This window comes from Pleurodeles waltl, chromosome 4_1, assembly GCF_031143425.1.
Source record: "Pleurodeles waltl isolate 20211129_DDA chromosome 4_1, aPleWal1.hap1.20221129, whole genome shotgun sequence".
Taxonomy (NCBI): Eukaryota; Metazoa; Chordata; class Amphibia; order Caudata; family Salamandridae; genus Pleurodeles; species Pleurodeles waltl.
In genome coordinates this window covers 774,425,440-774,447,766 of record NC_090442.1, presented here as the reverse complement: position 1 = coordinate 774,447,766, position 22,327 = coordinate 774,425,440, and the positions used below count along the sequence as shown (strand labels likewise).

Genomic DNA, 22,327 nt, shown 5'->3' with positions numbered 1-22,327 from the left:
ACTACTCCCTCTCAGGGTTATAACTATACTCCTGGATGATTACCAGCGAGCGCACTTCTCAGGTAGTATGCATACCCCGGTAGGATGCATGCCCGGGTGCACGCACCACCAGATCTTGAGAATTTTATCTCATGCAGGCTGAGATAACTGAACATAGACTGAAGACTTCACCTATAACCAGCTAAGGGTAAGCTCTGAATTTCACTTTCCTACCTGTATTCCTAGGCCTTTTTTCTAGAAATTATTCTGCCTCCCCTTTATCCTTCTACCTTCTGATCTCTTTGGGGGTTACTGTATCTCACGCATGGCTTCACCTTTGATGTTTAATCTTCCCACCACTATCAGTGGGTTAGCAAAATTACTTTGCGAATGATATATTCCCATCTTCAGCACTCTAAGACGAACTATGATGAAATAAGTTTGAATGATATGTATCTTATGAGTTAATTTGTAACAAATATATTACGTTTGCAAAATATCTAATTGTTGTAAGGTCTCTCTCTTTCTCCTATATATTATCTGTTGTATGGTCCTGTTTGTCACATTGTCTATTATTTTTGGTTATATACAAATATGTGTTATGGTTAAATCATCAGATCACGTTGTGTTTTACTTTAAATTATTTCTTCTGTCATTTGTTCTGTTCATGTGATATTTTGTTTCCCTATTTCTATGTTTGTACCCTAAAGATTATATCAGCCTCCAAAAAGCCCCAGGCGTGCCTGCCACAGGGGAAAAACACATATTGGCATTTTTAGTGTTTCACCATGTGTGTTGATATCCTAAATACAAATAAGAAAATAGAAATTAATCAAGGAACCCCTGCATAACGAATCTTAACCTGAAATGTCCATTTTGGCATTGACATACTAGTCTCAAGGGAACAACCGATCCTCATTTTACTCCTTATGTACTGTGGATGTCAGGGGAGATCCACTCAAATATGTTGACCCAAGCAGAACACATATATCAGGCCTCATCCAAGTTGGCATAAACCCCAGGAACATTACACCTCTTGTTCACTGAATACGATCAGGTTCTCATTTTGTTTAATATGGGTGGCTATGGAGCAAGTGAGACTATTGCAAGATACTATACATTGTAGAAATAAGGCCTCTGGAACCTTCAAAGTTTTGAACCAAAGTTTCAAAGGGTGTGAAGGTCCATGACCCCTCCGGCACTGGGGGAAAGTAATGCCCAGTGCTGCTTGAAGTATTGGTGTTTCAGCGAGTCGCAGATATTAAAGTCTGATTTACATTGCTCAAAAGGTTTCGTTGTTTGTTCCCGGAAAAGGTCTTGCAGAATCGTACAATCTTAAGAATAACAAGAGGCAATTTATAAAGCGCATGGCTACCTTGAGGAGCTGTCCCAGCCCTGAAAGGTCTAGCTACTGAGCAGAGGACTCAATGAGTTGCCCCTCTACTAACCCAGGAAAGAGCACTGAGGGGGAGCGGGTGTGAAATCAGGGTTACATGCAATAGGGATATTCGGAGAGGGGAATGTGGTCAGGCTTCTCCAAAAACTACAAGTCTATCCAATATTTCCAGGACCATCCAGGTTGGCACAACTATTTATGCGCTACAGGGACAATGCTGTTTCGGAAGCCAGACTAGGTCCCCCAATGGTCTACAGGCCACTGCTCGGTCCATGTGAAACCAGTGCTTTTCGCTGTCTCTGACCACCTACTCTGAGATGCAGCACAAGTGAGCCGCTCAGTAGTAATCTAGGAGGTTTTGGCACCCAAGACCCCTGCGGTCCCTCGGGAGCAGGAGCAGGGCATTTTAGATTCACCGTTGTTTCCTTTTCCAAATAAAGGAGCGGAGAACCCTTTGCATGTGCGCAAAATCCTCTCCGGGGGATGGGGGTGGGAAGTGACTGTAACAGATAAAGCAGTCTGGGGAGAATTTTCATCTTTACAACATTTATACGTCCCAGCCATGAAATGTTGAGGGGTTTCCAGCACCTAATATCTTTCAGGATGGCTTTGTGGTGGCGCAGCCAGTTGGCCTGCGTCCATGTCTGAAGAGTGCTGGTGATGATAAGGCCAGGATATTGGATGGAGTGAGACGCCCATTGGAAAGGGGCTAACTCTTGTAGGTACGGGACCACTTGCTGCAGGACAGTTAGGGTAAGGACTTGTGATTTGGCCATGTTTATCTTGCATACCAACGCTGCTTCAAATGCTTTGGACTACCACGGGGAGGGATAACTCTAGCTCCATCAAGGTAAGCAGTACATCATCAGTAAAGAGGAGGACTTTATATCCTTGCCCCCCAAAATGAATTCCAGCAATGGTTTTAGGCCTGCCCTAAGTGGATAACCATAGGTTCTACTAGGATGAATAGTTAGGGGGATAAGGGACATCCCTGACGGGTGCCCGGTGGAGTGTGAAGGGTTGTGAAATCCAACCACTCACTCAGATAATTGCAGTAGGCACTGTGTATAAGACCATGATTTTACTAAGCATGTTGGGACCCAGGCCAATGTAATAGAGAACCACGCATAAGGTGCAGCTCACCCTATCAAATGCCTTCTCAGCGTCTTGGGAGAAGAGGAAGGCAGAAATGTTGTAGGTCTTTCCCACTAAGTGGGCAAGACGTCTGATGTTATCAGAACCCTGCCTATGCTTGATAAAACCAACTTGGTCAGGACTTATAAGACCAAGCAAGAGGGAATCAAATTAGTTTACAAGCATTTTGGTGGAGATTTTGGCATCGGTATTTAACAAGGCTATCGGTCCATAGGCTGAGCAGAGGGTATGATCCTTGCCAGGCTCTAGAATTAGAGTGATCTCAGCAGCAGCCATAGTTGCCGTAAGGCCAATGATGGGACTGAAAGAGTTGTATAGCTCGAGTAGATGTTTTTTTAAACTGAGGGAAGAAGAAATTATAAAAATTAGACAGCAGGCTGTCTGTCCCGGGGTTTTCTTACAGATAGCTCCCTAAAAGCCCTTCAGAGCTCCACTGCAGTGAACGGTGCTTCCATGTTGTAGGCAGACTGAGAGTCTACGGGTGGCCAATTGCAGTCCAGGAGGTAAGAGTCGATAGGGGGTTGGTCTTTACTATTGATAGCGTAACGGTTTTGGTAGAAGGCGTGGAAGGCCTTTTGTTTGTCTGACTTGTGAATGGCCCAGCCTAAATCCTGCAAATGGATTTTAAAGATATGGGTGCAAGCGTATTGGAGTCTCAATCTACGGTCCAATGACATGCCTACCTTATCACCTACATTGTACTAATTGTGTTTAAGAACTTTGAGGGATCACTCAGTATTATTGATTCAGTGTGATTGCAGCTGGCCTCGCAGCACACCCTATTACCATTTGGCACATGCCATGGGGTGTTGTTTATCTGTATGTCCCAATGAGCAGATCTCCTCAGTGAGATTAGCTTCCAGTAGGTGCACCTCTCAAGCCCTAGCTATAGAGATGGAGAAGATGACTGCCCATATGGGTGCCTTCAAACCATCCCAGAGCATACGGGGTTGTCTGGTAGGGCATTAAGTGTGCAATATTCATTGATGCCTCTTTGGTAGCAGCCTTATCTACTGGGTTGCATAGGGGCTGTGCGGGAAGGAGCCAGCGCAGGAGCTTGGGAGAACCTTTCACAGAAATGTGCAAAACTAGGAGACTGAACAGGAGGAAACTAGACATGCCAAAACCTAAAAGTCCAACAGAGCCCAACATAGTGGCCCACTCCATTTGTGGACGGATGAAAAAACCCATCAGTCTCTACAGAGACATCACCCTCGATGGAAAGAGGCCCTCTCGAAGGGGGGGGGGTTTATAGAGAAAAGTGAAAGCTGAGTAAAAGAATATAAGTTCGTCCTCAGGTCCGCGGACCGAGATGAAGAGCAAGGAAGTCTAGATAACCTGTATTCCCCAAAGTTACCACACGGCCAATTGAGACTGGGGAGCCACACTGATCATGCATTGATGATGGTAGAATGTGAATATTCCTGTTTCATGTTGTAGGTGCAAGATGATACCTTCCTTTCCTTTTATGAAGGACTCTAACGTTCATGTTGCAGTCAGTGCCTCGACCATGGACAGTCTGCCAGACAGGGCCCCATCCATCAGGTCTCTCATGTTGGGAGAGTAAGGGGTTTCTGTCCAGCAACCTATCAGGCAGTCCCAGCATATGTTTGGCCTCCACCAGGGACCTCACCATTCTCTGCTTTCTGTTCTACTGGAAGAATAGGCCAAAAAGGCAAATCCATCAACATTTGCTACCCTAGTCTTGCAGGTTCTCTGTGATACGCTGAGCCACTGGGCTCAGAAGTGGAGAGAAGGAGTTGCCACCAAGGTTATCCCCAAGGCCTAGGAGCCGGCAAGTCACTGCAACAGTACCTCAGGCTCCAGGCTACCTCCAGTACCACAGCAATACCTTGTTACATTGTCAGGGGATCCACAGCCTGAGAAGTCTCAGGGTCAGGATCAGCAAGCAGCTCCACAGTCCACTGAGGGAATGACTATAAAGTTACCGGGGGTGGCTCCATGTCTGCCTCACACCAGGTGGTATCCCTGCAGCCTGACAGTGGGGTAGTCCACAGATTTGTATCTGTGAACTACGGACTGTGGCCCAACTCCAATGTGCAGCCCATTCGCTACTCTCCCCTTTATGTCCCCACCGGGACTCACCGGGGCTGCAGCACGCAATGGTGCAGGGTATTCCCCAATGAGAGGCCAAGTCCACCAATGTTGTGTCCTGCAGAAGGAGTGCAGGGGGCAGCAGGAAAGCGCCCGCTGGGTTCAGCTGTATAGGGCCAGTGTAGCAGGCCTCTGGGAGAGGACCAGGAAGCTGAAGTGCCCCTGCAGTCATCAACACCAGTATGAGGTGGGGGGAGCTTGCATTTGCTATCCTGCATTGTGTTGCGTCTCACAAAGTGCTCTGCTCCGTCCCCTCAGGTCCCTCACCCTCAGCACCACCCTATAGGTAGAAAATGGTGCTGCAGTCCTGTTGTGAGGACAAGGAAACCGGTGCATCTTCCACAGTAGGTGTTCGGAGCCGATAGTTGGTCCTCAGCAGGGCCTGTCCCATGGGGTGGTCAGCACAGTGCAGCTGGGCATATGTGGAGCCACATAGTCAGACGACAAGAAACTATGAGGCCCAAGGGAACCCAGAGCTTAGACAAGCAGCGTCCTACTCCAGTCCCAGTCAAGCAACGCCCCCCACCATATTCCTTATGCACAGCACATGTCATGCCAGGATCCATCCTTCTTAGGGGCATCCTTATACCTTTGTCTTTAGGCTTAAAGGAAAATTTACCCACAAACATCTAATCTTCGGAGCCCAGCAGGTAGTCAACAATGCTGCATATTTCAATATATGTAAAAGATTGCAAATAAAAATGCATATGGGACTGGGGATGATATTGATAAATTCACCTGCTGAAATCTATGGAGCAGTTAGCAGCGTTGATCCCCTCCCACCCAAGATGTGAAGTGCGACCTGAGCCCCTTGAGGTGGTGACCTGTGACTAGGAGTGATAGTGATATGCATGTTGCCCGGTTTATTTCATGCTTAAGAACCGTTACTACTGTCAGTGGTTTTATTTTATAGGCTATTTACAAATATATAAAATATCCAGTCATCAACGTCTCATCCCAACACGCTCAAACACACAACCCATATCTAGAACTCTCTCACCTTAGATCTTTAGATATCAGTTGCCCTTTATATTGAACATGTCCAGCACCCAACCACCTAACACTGTTGGATTTATGCATTGGTGCATACCTTCTATTTTCTTTGCTAGTGCATTCCCTTATGGCATCTCACTCCATGTGCATAACACTCACCTGAGTACAGGCCCTGATTAATCGCAAGAATATGGCATCTTCCACATCAGCAGTCAGGTCGGTCAGTTTACTGATGCACTCCAGGATACAGATGATTGTTTCAGCCTGAGACTGAGATACAAAAGTTACATGTTAGCAGTAATAGTGCCATGCCATAATGGGTAGGACACAATGAATCAGTCGGTAAGCAAGCACACATATTGTACGCTCTATGGTGTTGCATTTCCTCTGGGAGGTTACAATTGGTTTCACCCAACTTCCCTAACAAGATACATATAACAACAAACACAGCGACCACTCTAAGTCTCGAGAGACAAAAATATACAATAGATATTGTGTACTATAAAGTACCCAAACATGAGCCCTTTGCTCTGGGATTTTTTTTTACATTAGTTGCCCCTTAATCAGTGTCATTGCATTTTTTTTCGCTTTGTAAACTTTTGATGGGGGCGGCGATGATATAGACTCCACAACACATTTCTGGAACACCACAGTGACTTCATCAACAGCTATTGTTGGTGACACAACTATAAGGAAACATAAAAAAACACAGCTTAGTAAAAACTGAGAGTGAAAGCTAAGGAGTGTCTCAGTCAAAAAATAAGTTTTAAAAATACAGCCTGATTGCTTATGTAAGTGATTGTACACTGAGCTACTAAAACTCAGTAAATTGCTAAATCGGATTAAAAGGCAAGCTGATTTAATGTGTGACACTTTTAATCTCTCCTGTTTTTATGTTTTGCCTGCGACTCATGCACTCTCACTTGTAAGAGATATTGAACACAAAAAAGGGTCTTGGAGCCCACCAATTGCTTACCAATTTTTCACTTCATAGTCATTCTTATTTTCTGCCTGCTAATTGGGCAGCGTTTGGCACTTCTGTCCTCTAGTAAGACTCACTATGGTCAAATTAAGATTCAATATGGCAAGTATCGTATGATGTCACCCCATCCCCACCGATAGTATAAATTGTGTAAGAAGAGCACATGGACAGAAAAAATGCCTTCTGCCCAGTTCATGCATAGCACTTACTTTTTGCAGAGTTCTCAGGGCCTGCCACCCCGTTGGTTTGGAGAGCAACAATACAGTGTCTGCCACGCTCAGCACTGGCTCCTATTTAAAAAAAAAGTACAGTGATGATTGCAGCATGCTAGAAAAGAGCTGTAATGAGGAAAAACCAAAAAGTCTACGCTTCTGCTAAACTAGATTATCGTTCTACGAAAAGACGGGGGTACTTAGAAGACTTGGACAAGTTTCAGTTGGAACTTTGATTCCAGAGATGAAATGGTGGTTTCCTCAAAGTCAAAGGAATCCTACCCAACATACCTTCCAAATTTGCAACAAACCAGAACCCTAAGTGACATGGCTTGTAGACAGAAAAAGGTTGAAGGCATTTACCCTCCCAAAGTCAGTTGTACAAACATGGGTTGCCTAGGCCTGGTACATCGATAACCCCATCACTTTGAATGGAAACATGTCATCATAAAATCAATGCAATAGTACTAGGGCATAAGCATGTTTGGACCATGGGAAAGTGGCCTATTTGGGAAACGTTTTGGTCTATTAAAGTTGATTCTAACAATTGTCATTGGACAACTCTAAGTGTATATGTTTGATGACTAGGTTTCAAAGCATGGTCCTGGGTGTCTTATAATTTCTTTACAGAAATAGTTATCCCTAGGCTACTTACTATTTGTTAAGCATTCACCTGGAGGGCTAACGTTTGACTTCATTCCTGAAGGAAACAATAGCGCCCACATTGATTCACCCAACCGGATGGGTCATAGGTTATTACTGACTCATTTTACTGTGTAAATTAGGAGCACTAGTGTATTTGACTCATCTTTTATCATTGCCATGTGGGGACTAAAGGTAATCAAGCCAGACTCCTTTTCATTCTGTTAGAACACTCCAATTTGAGCTGAGCAAACAACTGGGTCACACTGAAGTTAAAGCAAGTGTGGATGTACTAAAGGACAAAGTAGTAAAATGCAAGGAGCCAGCCTAAAACAAAAGCTTGGAATATTAAGGAGGCTTCCAAACACAAATGGCAGGCACGGACAAATTTAAACACAAAGATAAAATATGCAAGAGCCAATAACAGACAAAAGGCGTGAGGGAATGCAGGCACAAAGGAGAAACTAGGGAAAAGAGGATTCCAAGCACAATAAATAAACTGTGAATGAACCCAGCTATTAAGGGCAAACTATGGAGGCTAGCAGGATATTTAGGCATACATTAGAGGCGTGGAGATTTCCTGGCAGAAATAATAAGCATGTAGGAATTCAGGTAAAAAAGAACCACTTCACAGAGGGGAAATCCAGCACATAAAGGGATGTATGAAGGTCTCCAGGCAGAAGCGGATTTATGAAGATATGCATGCGCCGGCCGTCTACATGGAGACATGCTCCACAGACCAAGGACGCGTAGGGATACAAGCAAAAGTTGAAAAGATTGGGTAATCTGGTTTACTCATGAACTAGAAGTGTAACAGAATTCAACATGAAATGCAATACAAACAAATACAAGCATATTTGCAGGAGTATGAGCACAAAAAAATAAATCAATGAATGCATTAACAAAAAGATACGGAGAAATGAATGCAAAGAAACCTAAGCTTGGAATGCTCCCACTACAGAGAAAAACTAAAGTGGAATCAAAGCCCAAAACCAGTATAAAGTATACCTAAATGAAAACAAGCTATGCGAAGATCCAGATAGTATGCAAAAGGTATAGAACAATCCATGCAACTACAGAAAGTGTACTGTGATCAAGCACAAACATGCATGTTGAAGGACTTCACGCATAAAGGAGCTATTATTGATGGATTCCCCAATGCCTCCCCAGGGGTCCTGAATTCAAGTGCAGGGTTCACAATCCAAAGATATTCGTTACTGTGGAGCACGTAGAGGGAACCTCGAGCATAACGAAATATTCATACAAGAATCCACACTAACAAGCAAGAGTAAGGAGCCAATTATGCATTAAAAACACAAACTATAGATAATTCGACACAAAGCATGAGGCGTATGACAGAATAAAAATACAGTGACTATGATCAGCCAGTATTGGAAGAGCAGTGATGTGCCATTGCCATAACAAAGGAACATAAGGCTGTCTCCTAAAAAGTTGCCACATAACTTACCTTTAATAGAACAAACTGTTACACACTGACACCGAGTCATACCTCAGTCTGACACCACACCTCTATTACGCAGGGCTACATTTGTACTCCAAATACAATCACGCGGGTTGTCTTTAAGGCAGCAGTACTACTACTTTCTGTTGAGATGAGCTATTCCAAAGATTATTCCACAGCAGAAATATGGTTACTGACCTTTAGATGATCCAACCACTGCCAAAGGATAGCGCTAAGGATCCTAGGACTAGTCTCAGCAGATAGCCGCCCCCAGGCTGCCTCCTCCTTATTCAGTAGCAACTGCATAAGAAAGAGAAAACACATATGGGGCCAACAGCTGGTGAAACTGAATAGAACAACAGGCCAAATGCAAAATATTCCTTCCTGTGAGTCCTAAGGCAGAAACACACACGCATTTAAGATTTTGTTTACAATTTCAGAAAAATATATATATAGAACCAGAAACAGAAAAAAGGTAACCATGTGAGAGATAGAGATCCACCTCATATTTTTCTTGGTATAGAAACGTGGGTTCCCCCTTACAAGCTACAGGACATGGAGGGGCACCAGTGAGAGAAACCAACCAAACTCCTATGCAAGAACTTCATCTACTCGAGTACTGGTCCCTTAAGCACAGTACTGATTAGCAAATTCCACACGTCCCACGTCTCTCAGGAGTAATTTAACCAGTGAGCAGGAAACATATTAATAAATTAACTGCAGTAGGAAACAGTGTGTTAACATTGACCTAGAGAAGAAGTTTCGAAACGGGGCATGATTTCTCTCTTGTTGTCATTTAACTTCAGAATGTTCAAGCACATCCATGATTCAGCAACAAAACGACTGGATTGAAAACTGTCAATCATTTCACTAATATGACGTCTATGCCGAGGCTTTGTGGTAAAACGTATGCCACGTATGTGATACCTACTTATTTGGACCACTGTAAACAACTCAAAAGCATGTTTAGTGAGGGTAGTGACATCACACCTGGTACTTAGATTATCTAACATAGCAAACCTTCAAGTATCGTTTATAGTGGAGTATCCACAAACCGACAAGCCCAAATGCATGCACACACAGGCACAAAGCCAACAGGTATTTCACCCCCAAACTTGGTCGTCCCCATTACCTGTAGCTCATGGACTTTCTTCTCCTGGCTGGGATCTAGAGACTCTTGCTCCGTCAGTGCCAAGGCAATCAGTGTTATGTGAGCTGGTGTCCTGCCTGTGGATTGTTTCGCTGACTGGCAGGTGGATCGTTCAGTCTGGTGCACAGATATGTTACCGTCATTGATTTTCTACTATGAACCCCAACAAAATGCATAACTGGTACAAAGTTGGAAAACACAATACGGACAGACAATGTATATCATTAATGATTTATAGAATATGCTATTTGGGTAGAAGTTGAGCCTCAGTGGCTTATTTTCTTCCAGAGCAGGAGGATATTTGATGTCTCCTGTTATCTTTAATTCTTGCTCTTCAGGTGACAACACTGCATTCAAAATTAGTAAACATCTAAATTTGGCCTTAAGCAAAATTAGCAAGAGACTTGGAAGAGGAAGTTACAGGCTCTCATGAGGAGTGGCGCATCATTGCCCATCTCTGTGCAAAACCTTGGTTGTATAGGGAATAGATATATAAATAATGCAATTGTAACCTCATCCATTACCCACTGGGCGGAATAAACTTTGCATATCCGGTTACATTTTGGCAGGTCAAACATGTTAGAATATAACAGGGGAAAATGCCCAGAAATACTGGAACATGAAGATTTTGGTGTGGTAAGTTATTTATAGCACCAAAATGAATTCTGACCCCTGAGGAGTCGAATTGGGTTTATATGCGATAAATATTGCCCTTCTCTGGGCCACTCTTACTCAGGACCATAGACTGATTCTTCAATTAATCACAGAGGCAACCTTATACTGGCTAACTCAGAATCCTCACGGCACTGCAATGATCAATCAGAAACACAGCAATATGATGTATCCCACTAATCAACTAGGTCAGGCACGTCAACACGAAGCATGACATCTGATCACTCCACAAACCATTGTCACCCAGCAGGGTATGACAGTGAGTGGAATCTGCCAACATCCAGATACTCTATACAGCTGGTCTTTCAAAAGGATAGAAAAAATAATGGTCTCACTACAGAAAGGTCCATTCTGCCATTTGAGACCAAAGCTTTGTACCAACAGGGAAAAGCTCATAATATGCATAGAACCGAAGGCCATCTTTCCCAAAAGGGTAGCTGTATCTGGCCTACAGAGAATGAATATAGTGCACCCATAGAACCAGACATTCTTAACATGGAGACTAAAGTTAGTGGGCGAAAAGATTCCAGTCGATCGGGTCCATAAATAACGAGGGGTTTCTGACCCTTAATTATATTTTATTTACAACATTACAATGAAGAAAATAGCACTTTGACTTAGGATAAGCATCATAGCACCTTAGCCAAGATATAAGCAGGTCAGCATTATGCGTGGAGAAGAGCTCAGTTTCACATTGGTTGGGGATGAGCAATGCTCATCCATCCCTGGAAGTTAACATGGCAGAACCTTACCTGATTGACTGCATGGGAGCAACTTAGATGTTAGACAAGCATAAAAGCACCATTGCTTGATATGAGGAAAAGATCACCATGGCTATGGCATGAATATAGCAGCTCACTACCTGGTGATGAGCATGATCACACCTTAGCGGGGGTGAGATTAGCAGCACCGGGGGTAGGGCAACTTGGTGGCTCCTTGGCTAGGGATACGTGGTATAACCTAAACTATGAATATTGCATAAGAACTTTGGCTGCAAATAAACACTGCAAAGCTTTGGTTGGAGATTGGCAAAATATCATCATGGTTTACGGATGAATATGGCAGCACATTGGCAGAAGGATATGCAGTACAGCACAATGACTGAGAGACGAGCTGGGCCCCACTTTAGGTTAGGGATGTCCACGCAACAGGGGCTAACTGATGAGGGTCCCAGGCACATGGGATGGCCAATACAAACTAAGGCTCATATTTCTCAATATTTCATTTAACGCAATGCAGCAAGCCACCCTGCTGCTCTGTGTGACAGGAAGAGGGCAGAAATGTGCTGTTTTTATCATAATACGGCACATTCCTGCTCCCTGCCTGTGCTGGCACACAACCTGATGCCGAGCGCCAATACAGGCACGCTTGCACCATGGTGTAAGGGTCACTGCTTTGTAGGTAGGATGGTTTTTGTACAGGAAGGGCCACCTCCTGCACAAAAACAATCCTCAAAGGTATTTTCCTCTTTCTACTCAGGCTGCACAATGCAGCACACTTAGAACGAGGCAACAACAAGGAGAAATAAAAATATTCCTCCTTGTTGTGCCTTTGGTGGGGAGGCGTGCAATTCTGACACAATCCTAGGTCTACCAGTGTTGGTAAATCTGGGCATATGTCAGAATACATAGGTGGATGCATGGGGACACCCACACTCCTCCCGTAGCGTACCTCCCTGGGGCAGAGTAACACAAGGAAATTATTTGCACTGCTTTGTGTTACTATAGATTTATCAAGTAACACAGGGCCACGCAAGGTGGCCTTGCATAGCCTGGTAAATCTCATTTAGGTTTTGCCGTGCCCTTGTGACGCATAAGGGTGGCGCAAATCCCTGATGAATATGAGCCTTAGAATTCAAATTAGAGTAAATTGCAGCGAGTCCTTGCCAATGTAAAGAAATACATCTAGCAAACCTTTAGAGTACAGTGGTCCTGTCTCTTTTTAAAAAAACATCATCATTGGTTTTACTTTTTTGGTCTTGCCAGGCCCCATCATCAAAATAAAGCAAAAAACAGCCATGGCTCTTCAAGGAACAGCCTCACCTTTAGGACTTCAGATGTTAAATTCCCGCTGTGTAAGTCCACCAATCCCTGGTCTGTCACTCGATCTTCATCTAGTCTCAGTGCAGCGCAGGTCTGGCCCGGTCTCCTGGGCAATGATGGATCTGCTGTTCCCACCTCTGAAACGGCAGGCCCAAAACTCATTGGTCCTGACCCAAAACGCCCACTGAGATCTCGAAGTTGACTACCTGTATCTTGCAACTGTAAAAAATACAATAATTAATAATACATAATTAATAAATAACACAAGAAAAACATAAAAGTCTTCCTGTGATACCTCAGCCATGACTTCTCTTAGCCAATTTTGGCTCCATCCTAGGGGACCACTGGAAGGCTCTCTTTTCTTGGTTTTCTCATCACATAGGACTGAAATATGGGGTGGACACACCAACTGACTACCTGAATATGCAGCCATGTGAAACCACAAAATAGAATGGAAGTTCTCCGGCAAAGTGTACTGTACCTTTCGCTTATACAAAAGTACTGAGACCTCCAACGTCTGATGTCACTTTGCAGAGCTGGTCCTTTCATATGTTTAGCTACACTTAGTTGAGCTGAGATTATAGCCCGAGAAGCCACTTAATAACAGACAAAACATAAGGCTTACTCCCCTGGTTTTAGCCAGAGCCTGCTATAGGTTGGATAGCATTATAAGGGCACTGCTCATATCCTTTTGAGCATATGGGAACTGAGTAAAGGAATTATTATTATTATGCATATTTTCTAAGGCGCATGGCTACCTAAAAAGGTTTCCCAGTACTACCTCAATTGCGGAATGGGTCCCTCCAGAGTAACTGCTAAAAAGGGAGCCTATTTAAAAGAAACAGATGATTAAAACAGCCAAGTTTTTAAAAGTTTCCGAAATGCAGGAAGTAAATCACATTCTTTCAATGTTGCAGGCAGGTAATTCCAAAGTCTTGCTCCAAGATAAGAAAATGCATGAATTTCTTGGCAGGATTTTCTAATTCTAGGAATTACGGCCAGCCTCGAATGGCGGGACCCCAATGGGCATTCAGGGGAATATCGAGACACGAAGGATCTAAGATAGTGGGGTCTGCGTTTGATATATAGCACAACCCCTTAAATTGCGCACACCTCTCAATGGGTCACCAGAGGAGGATCCTTACTAGACTGGCTGTAGAGGAAAAGTGGTGGTGGGGGAAGCAAAAGATGTGCAGCAGCATTTTGCACAATCTGAAGTTGTTTAAGTAGTGATTTTTCCACCCCCAGATATAATATGTTCCCATAATCCAGCCTAGAGATAACTAAGGCCTGGACTACAGTTCTCTGAGCCGAGGTGGGAACACAGTAAACAATCTTCTTGAGCCATTTCATTATGCCAAAGCTAGTGACTGCTAGCTTGTTAATCTGCTGGCTCATAGTGAGTTTATGATCCCACCAGACTCCCAAGCTCTTTACAACCTACAGCCTAGTTCAGTGACACAGGTTTTTATGTTATGAGACACTGGTATTTACTATATATCCATTCATTTTAGTACATCAGATTATATCAATGCATTGAGAAGTATTTTTTAAAGTGATAAGTTTCAAAAAGGAATTCAGAAACAATCATGGTTCCACCAACAATGCGAACAGTGAACTAAGATGCACGTCAGTTGTTATGTGCACCATCTTTGGTTGATACTATGCATGGGAAACTTTAAAGATTATTAAATTGAAAACACAAGAGAAGATTTTGAACAGTGCACACCCTCAAGTTGTGTATTTGAGGTCCACTTATATGTGATAAGAAAAAGGAGGCAAAGTGATATAAAATAATCGTCTAGGATCACACAATGTGATGAAGTGGGAAACAGGGATTGATCCCAGGTTTTCTGGTTTCACATTGTGCAATTCAGCTATTAGATGTACATGCTTCGCTTCCACAATGCCACCTTACCCCGCTTGCCCCCAGCCAGCCTGCAGCCCTCGGTCACACCATAAACCAAACTTTTAGACTTCTGGGAAAATGTTTATGAATACTCATGCTATAATCAATGTCTCTAGTAACCAAAGCAGGTCATCACCATTTCCACACATTCCTACTTACCACTAGACACTTTTAGTTAGGAGTACTTACTAATCTGTTCCATTGAGTGACCTGCCTTTATTGATGACCCAATGAATCCCTGAGGAAGATTTATCAAATCTCTGTTCATCATATGTGCCTACTATGTATTGCCTCTGAATCAATCACTGCATTTCCTTACCAATGGGAAAACAAGTTTTATGCAATGTCTGTTAAGCAACTTTCAACACTCAAAAATTGAAAGTTTTACAGGCTTGTGTGAAATACATCGGAGAAATTAATTTAATTTGGGGAATTTTGGACTACTCTTGTTAGAGGATACTACCAAAAGTATGGAATTATTCCACTTTGCATAATTACGTGGAATTTGCTGTAAACATTTGCAGCCAATGTGCTATTAGGAGTAACAATTTCATTATCAGGCAAAAGTAACCTACATGAGTTTCGCACACATCTTATTTTATATTCACTTCTTGCTTCCAATTAATACATACCCATTACCTACCTGCCTGACCGATTAGAATTAGCCAAACATGGCAAATAACTCATTCCGTATGAATCGGTCATTCACAAACCTCATGTCACCCAATTATCATACTGTCCTTAAATTAACCATGCACTGTCTCACGTGTCAAAGTCAGCATTCCCCAAATTAGTATTCACATTTGCCACAACCGCGAGTTATTATGCTTCTGTTATTCCACTATTTGCCTGCCCTTTACTCCTGTGCCTCTATTAATCGGGGTTTTCACCAGTGGCATAACAATATCCCCCACAGCCCTCGTAGTGCGGAGAGCCCACCTGAGCTCCAGGGGTCCCATCAGCAGCAGTCATGTAACGTGCACTGTGCACAGACTTAGGGGCCTCTGGCCCTATAGCTCCCGACTTAGGGTGATCACGGATCCGTAAATTTCACAGACCGTCCGTTATTTGGGCATCACTTCCATTGTCCATGATGATCCCTGTTATGGATGCCTTTTTTCTATAATTCAGGGGGATTGCAGCAAGCTGTGCTACTCCGCTGCAGAAATCTTTGAGTTCTGAAGAACACTCTGTTAGTCTACTCGCACTCTTTCTCTCAGCACAACAGCAGCCCCTCACCGACCTCACACTGACGATTAAACTGCCAGTAGCAGCTTGCGGGTCGCAGAGGGGGTGGGGCGGGGAGGAATGGGAGGTGGGGGAGGCCGGAGGGAATAAATATTAAATTATTTTTTTTTAAAACACTTACCTCCTCCGCTGTTCCTCTGTCCCTCAATGCTCCTCTGCCTCTGCAGCCACAGGCTCCCAGCCTGCTCTGCGCCAAACCTGACGCTGCTCAGAGCAGCATCAGGATTGGCTGGGAGTGCCCAGCCAGGACGCTCCCAGGCAGACTGTGAGCCTGTGCAGGCTCTCTCCAGCCCGGCAACTGTGTTGCTGGGCTGGAGAGAGCCTACAGCGCATGTGTGTTTGGCCAGGCCGAGACGGCCAGCCAAACTTACATGCACAGTGAAGGGGAGTGCTATGCACTCCCCCTCAGTGCACGTCACCCCCGCCCCTTTCAAAGAAAACGATAATAAACCTAGTTTATTATCGTTTTCTTTCAAATGTTTTGCAGCTGCCACTGCTGGCAGGGGGTGGCGACACTCCTCCGCCCAAACGGAGGAGCCGCCCCTGCAAACTGCCCATTGTCATTCTTTCTGCTGGCTGATTGTCACATACAGAATGACAATGGGCAAGTCTCAGCATGTGGTGGGCTTCCTCCTGCCTCAGCCTAGGGCAGGGCATTCTGTTTTTATCCAGGGGCTCTAATATCGCACCAGAGACCAAGCACTGGGGGGAGGGAGAGGAGGCCTTTGGGGATGGTCTTCCATTTTAATATATCTTCCATAGACTTCAGGGTCTATGTAGATCAGTTAAGACTCTAAGTAGCACAGTGGGAAAATGTACCTCCTGCAAAGTACAAGCTGTAAAATACAGATGAAACAAATGTATTTTTCAATGTAGATGGCTGCTGTTGTCACGTAGTTCCTTTTGTTACTTGCAGTTGTTTCTTCCCAATCTTTCGTTATTCTAAGGTTTCTAAATAGGGTTCTTTAGGATAATAATAAATACTGATTAGTAAAAAACAGCCTCAACCACTAGGTTATGCTTTAAAGCCCGAGTTTGTATTTCTCCAGACCAGGCACACTGAACATATAATGCCTGCCAGAATAAATGACTTGTGACTCCTACACCTTGTAGCCATCACTTTCTTAAGAAACTTTTTCTATACATTGACTTATACACTCATATGAGTCATTGTCCCTGTATCATATGTGTGCAGTGTAATGGACATCAACATCCTGCCCTATATACTTGTGATGAGTAGTGTTATAAAATAAATGAAACACATGTTAGAGGGTCTATGTAAAGATGAGGGACACCATTGCAGGGTGGTGTTAAAGGAATCTGTGGGGAAGTTAGTCTTTTAGGGATAGGGGGTAGTGCGAACTAAGACTGTCATGCTGGCTGCCACCAGCAGTGAAGCTGGTCCTGTCAACGACGAAGCTAGAGGTGGGCAAGCCAACGATATCTCGAGCCAGACTCGAGCTTGAAGCCAGGCTCCTGCTCAGCTCGAGGTCTCATTGGAACCTCGAGCCCATAACGAGCAAGCTTTCATACAAGTTCATGCACAAAGCGGAGAGGTAGGGACAAAGCATTACCATCTGAGGCAATAAGGAGAGACAAATGGATGACTATTTCGAGGCTAATTTGTACAAACTAAAACCGGAAAAACTTGATTTTTCGCAGAGTCCCTTTAACCACATTGTGTGATGTTAGGCAAGAAATGTTATACCTATTGTGTTTAGTTTAATATACTATTAAGAGGGTAACTGTAATTATGCAGCCAGGGAGGGCCAGATTATGCAGCAGGGTTAACTAAATTATGCAGCAAGGAAAGCCAAATTAGCTGGTGTAACGTGGCACATTTATAGTACTACTTCATTATTTTGGGATTGTTTTCACTTATTAGCAATCTCTGGGCATAGGGTGTACCTCATTTGTACCAGTTTAGTACCCAAATATAGCAATAAGCAGCAAAATGGTCAGCAGTCAACCTTTGCAAAGTGCCTTCGACTGCGCCACTACACGTCATGCAGTTTTAGTAACTTTTGAACCATTTGAACTAAAAACAACATTTTGTTTGTTAAAGTCTGAAGGTTATGCAGAAGATGATGGGTTATGTGGAAAATGCAGCAATTGCATAATTCCAGTGGCGCTGATTATGATGTTGCTTTCCATAACAATCTGGGCCACATATGGGGTTCACATGACAACAGTCTTCCCTCTTAGTTCACTAATGGCACTGTCGCCAGAGTGGGGCTGGGGCAGGAGTGGTTCTAAGTTCATATTTACAAACTATCACTTTTAATAAGTACTTCTCAGTGGAATGCTATTATATAATGTATTTTTGTGAAAACTTCCACTTGTTAAAGAAATACACTTTGGTATTATGATGAGACTTTATCATTTTATGTGATGTTTGTTGCATGATTTAAATGACAAAATTACAGGGCTCAGCATGTGCACAGCCTTTACGAGCCAAGCCGGGCCCTTGGCTCAGGTCTGGTTCAGCTCGCCCTGTTAATTTGTTGACTCATCCACCTCTAGGTGTAGCTATCATTCCTTCACCCTATGCAGTGCTCCAGGGCCTGAGGCAAAAGGACTTAAAGATCTGAATCTGGGACGGATAGTAGGAAGGTATAGCCTATGAACAGAGGAATTTCCTTTTAGTGTATCCTCTGTTTCTGCAAAGGTTTTATTTCACCTTTCCCAGTTAATGGAGAATGAAGTACAGAATTAGAAATGCCTAAAATAACATTACCGGTGATCATTAATCCCAAGATCGTCAAGTGCCACACTGTAACCTGTCAGACAAATGTTCAATGTTGGACCTTTGGCTGAATTTGTCCATCATTCTCTTTTTGCCCTTCTCTGAATCATCGTCAGAATCTTTCTATATTTGTTTTTGCTCCTTTGTCTGACCCACCTTCTTCTGTGATGATCTTTTCTCTTTTTTTCCATCTGTTCTTTTTCTCTCTCAGCTGGCAGATCCTCATATGCTTTCCTCTTCTCTCACTGTTCACTTTCAATGTTCAAAACTTCTGTCTCCTTCTCTGTATATAGCCCCCTCTTCTCCTTTCTCACCATTATTTCTCTCTGTTTTCACACTCTCTGGCAATGCTGTAGTAATGCTACTGACTGTGAACTCAAACACTACATTCAGCAACACAGCGCTGTGTCTGGCTCTACCATTCATGGTACAGGGGTAGAATTGAGAAAACTACCCCTTGTGTTGGCAGTCAAATTGTGCTTGGTATATATATCTTTGCTAGTTTTTTATCTTTCGATATGTCGAGCTATGTGTGAATGTTTGCTCAATACTCAAATGTGCAATATAAACTAAAGAACATGAAGCTATTTTAGCTTGCACTTCTGCCAGCTATTTATTTTATAATTTTGCGGCGTTCTCAGATGTGTTCCTAAAAATGGCCTTTTGTCCTGAATTTTTGCCCTGAATTCTGAACCTTTGTCCTAAATTTTTAGTGTCACTGTCCAGAATTTGCCTTCTTGCCAGGTGGTCACCCTATCCTGACTGAGTGGGTGGGGAGTGTGGGGCCCCCCTCAAGTTTCGTTACGCCACTGATTTTCACACTTCCCATGCCTGGTAGCTGTGATGCTATTAATCGATTGGTCAAATTTACTGTGACACTAGTCATTGAGCTGCACCTTTATGAATCGAATACTCTCATTGATCATGCCCCCACTCACTGTGCCCCATTTACTCGGCTGTTGACGTGTATCATGTCTGAACTTTTCTGTACTTACTTTAAACTGTAAGCACATGTCCTGTTTTCTCAAATGTAAAATGCAGATGAAACTGGGTGTCATTCAGTAACCCTCCACCTGCAGACATTCTTACCTTTGTTTTTTCCTTGAGGGGTGCATTGTGGAGACTGGACTCGCTCAAGCTCCTCTGGCTCTCAAGGAGCCTTTTATTAGCGACAGGATGTGAAGACTGGTGGTTGGAAGCCGCCTCCAAATAGCCGTCAGGGTCTGGTGGCACTGGCCCATTGCTTGTGGCTCCCCCTTTCAGCAACGCAGTCCTGATCACCTTAGTCAAGGCCTGACTATTGCTCTCTTTCTGTAGCTCTGCCCTGGCCATCATACAACTTTTACGCCTCATCATTAGCTGCACCAGTCGCTTACACACCACGCCCACCACCTTGGGGATGTGGCGGAGGGTGCGACCTTCATTGCCATGGAGCAGATGCTTCTGACGGGTCAGATACTGAGGCAGGGTGAACTTTGGCAGTCCAGGTGGTGCTACATTCGAATACACCACCCGAATAGAATTAAGGAACTTGGCAAAGTCCATGACTATGTTGATCTGTGACAGAGTCTGGATGGAGCCAGGGCGCCGGATTCGTACAAAGCAGATGGCTTCCTCGGGAGTGATGCGAGTGGCGTACAAAAGGTAGCAGGCGATCAGAACCCCTAGGGAATGAAGGCAAACACGAGGTAGCACTATACCAGCAGTAAAGACAAAAGAAGCAGCATGATAGCTTAAAACCTGCATAGATGGAGGAATCAGAATAATACCGTAGTAACATACCTTGCTGAAGCCAGAAATCTTTTCACCACTACTGCATGACACCCCAATTATTCTGAGCACAAACTGACAGAACATGGCTGACTCTAACTCAGCCAAACAGCGGAGAACAACCCAGTGTATATATACACACAGTTCACAAGTTGCTGAAGTGCACATAGTGCAAAAAGCCCTATGTTGGTCACAATTTCCCTCCAGTATGGACCGGTGAGAGGTCGCGTAATCGCTGCCTTTTGATGCCTAACGTGGCTGTACGGTGTAAGGATGGAAAGAGCCCTCTCACCTAGCTGTGGCTCTAGGGCTTGTGTTACTGCAGTATCTGCAAGTGAGCTATGCCTCCTTCCCTTCTGCATATGTGAGTTGTGATACTGTGAGCACTGCGAGGTGCTTCTTCACCCCATATGCCTGCTATGCATGGCCTGTAGTGCTATACTCCCTGTAGGACGCTTGATCTACTGCTGTTGCCCGTTTGATATTTGCCACTTTATTCTCTGCAAGGAGTTCCCTGTCAACCATTTGTAACCTGTGTTACTGCAAACTAGTCTAGAGTTTGCTCAGCCTCTGTTGGTATAACATCCCTGAGGTATTCCCTTTCACCCCCCCCCCCCCTACCCACCCCCCGCACCTTCATAGCTTGTGGTTCTGTAGGGGGTTCCCGTCCACTCCCTGTGCCTGTATGCTCCGCGGGTTACTAGTTGCTCGCATCACACCTGTTTACGCTGCATTATTACAATAAGCTCTGTAGAAAAAAGCAAGAACGTTCTCTTGAAAAGCAAAACACCTGTTGATGTTACCTGTGCGTCCCAAGCCTGCATGGCAGTGAACGGCCACCTTCCCTTCGCGCAGCGCAAAAGCCATCACTTTCACCACATCCAGGATACGCATCACTGATGCCACCCCAAAATCCGGCAAACCGAAGTTAAAGAAATAAACTACAAGACAGGAAGACAGAAATGTTACAAGAAGGTCGTCAGCAAATTGCAGCCCCACCCTGCATCCATATAGGGCAGTGCTTAGTTTGTAACAATAAATAAGTAAAACAACAACAAATTAAAAATAATTGATTGGGGCCAAGTTTTTCTTAGCAGCCCGGCACCGGCACTGCTAGCGTGGGGTTTACGAATACTAAAGGTACCTAATTTCGATTCCACCTTATTACTCTTTCTTTCAACACCCACCCTACACTTTCTGTCTCTATATCACTCTTGCAGCTCCTTTTCATCCCTGTGTTCTCCTTTTGCTGCTCTTTTCTTCTCCTTCCCTCTTTTCATCTACTGTCTATATGCTTCGATAGACTGAAGTGAAACCAGGTGGATTTCCCTGGTATGTCTTTCCCTTGAAAGCCCTTGAAGTACTTGGGTTGAGGCAGTTACGTGCACAACCATGCTTGACTTTATATATATACCTAGTCCTGAAGGCGTTCTAGAAATTAGTTATTGGCCAAATAGCAAATCATCATTTTTCCATAAAGGCAGAGTTTTCATCTGAAGCGCAAGAGGTATTTTGTCCTTCTGCGTTGCTTTGCTATCACAACAAAAGATCTGTTGTTGATATTTTTCCATTTTGCTATGGCTTTGGTTAACAAGTTGCACTTGTAGAGGCATCTACACTAGGGGTGAGCGATGAGCTCCGCTCTGCAGGCGGAGCTAACAGAGTTTTTGACACTCTGGACTCTGGAGCACAGAGTTCACCCAAAAACTCTGCTAGCCCCGCCAGCGGAGCGGAGCTCACCCCGTGCACACTGCAGCCCATTTATGGGTCACACAGCGCACGCGCACAGTCTGCGCTTGCACTGTGTAACCCATAACTGGGCTGCAGTGCTCATTCTCGGCCCCATGTTGGGGC

The 22,327-nt window shown here is 44.1% G+C and overlaps 1 protein-coding gene across 2 annotated transcripts in view; it reads right to left on the bottom strand.

The window, feature by feature from the left end:
- The window catches only part of LOC138288155 (protein tyrosine phosphatase domain-containing protein 1-like), a 111,968-nt gene that overhangs the window by 27,897 nt on the left and 61,744 nt on the right, over positions 1 to 22,327 (bottom strand). For both annotated transcript variants that reach the window (XM_069229453.1, XM_069229454.1), the window contains 7 exons: positions 21,277 to 21,414; positions 19,793 to 20,367; positions 12,801 to 13,019; positions 10,069 to 10,203; positions 9,135 to 9,236; positions 6,830 to 6,910; positions 5,798 to 5,908 (listed from right to left, as the gene is read on the bottom strand). In XM_069229453.1, the coding sequence (XP_069085554.1) occupies positions 5,798 to 5,908; positions 6,830 to 6,910; positions 9,135 to 9,236; positions 10,069 to 10,203; positions 12,801 to 13,019; positions 19,793 to 20,367; positions 21,277 to 21,414 (1,361 nt within the window). The remainder of the gene's footprint in view (positions 1 to 5,797; positions 5,909 to 6,829; positions 6,911 to 9,134; positions 9,237 to 10,068; positions 10,204 to 12,800; positions 13,020 to 19,792; positions 20,368 to 21,276; positions 21,415 to 22,327) is intronic.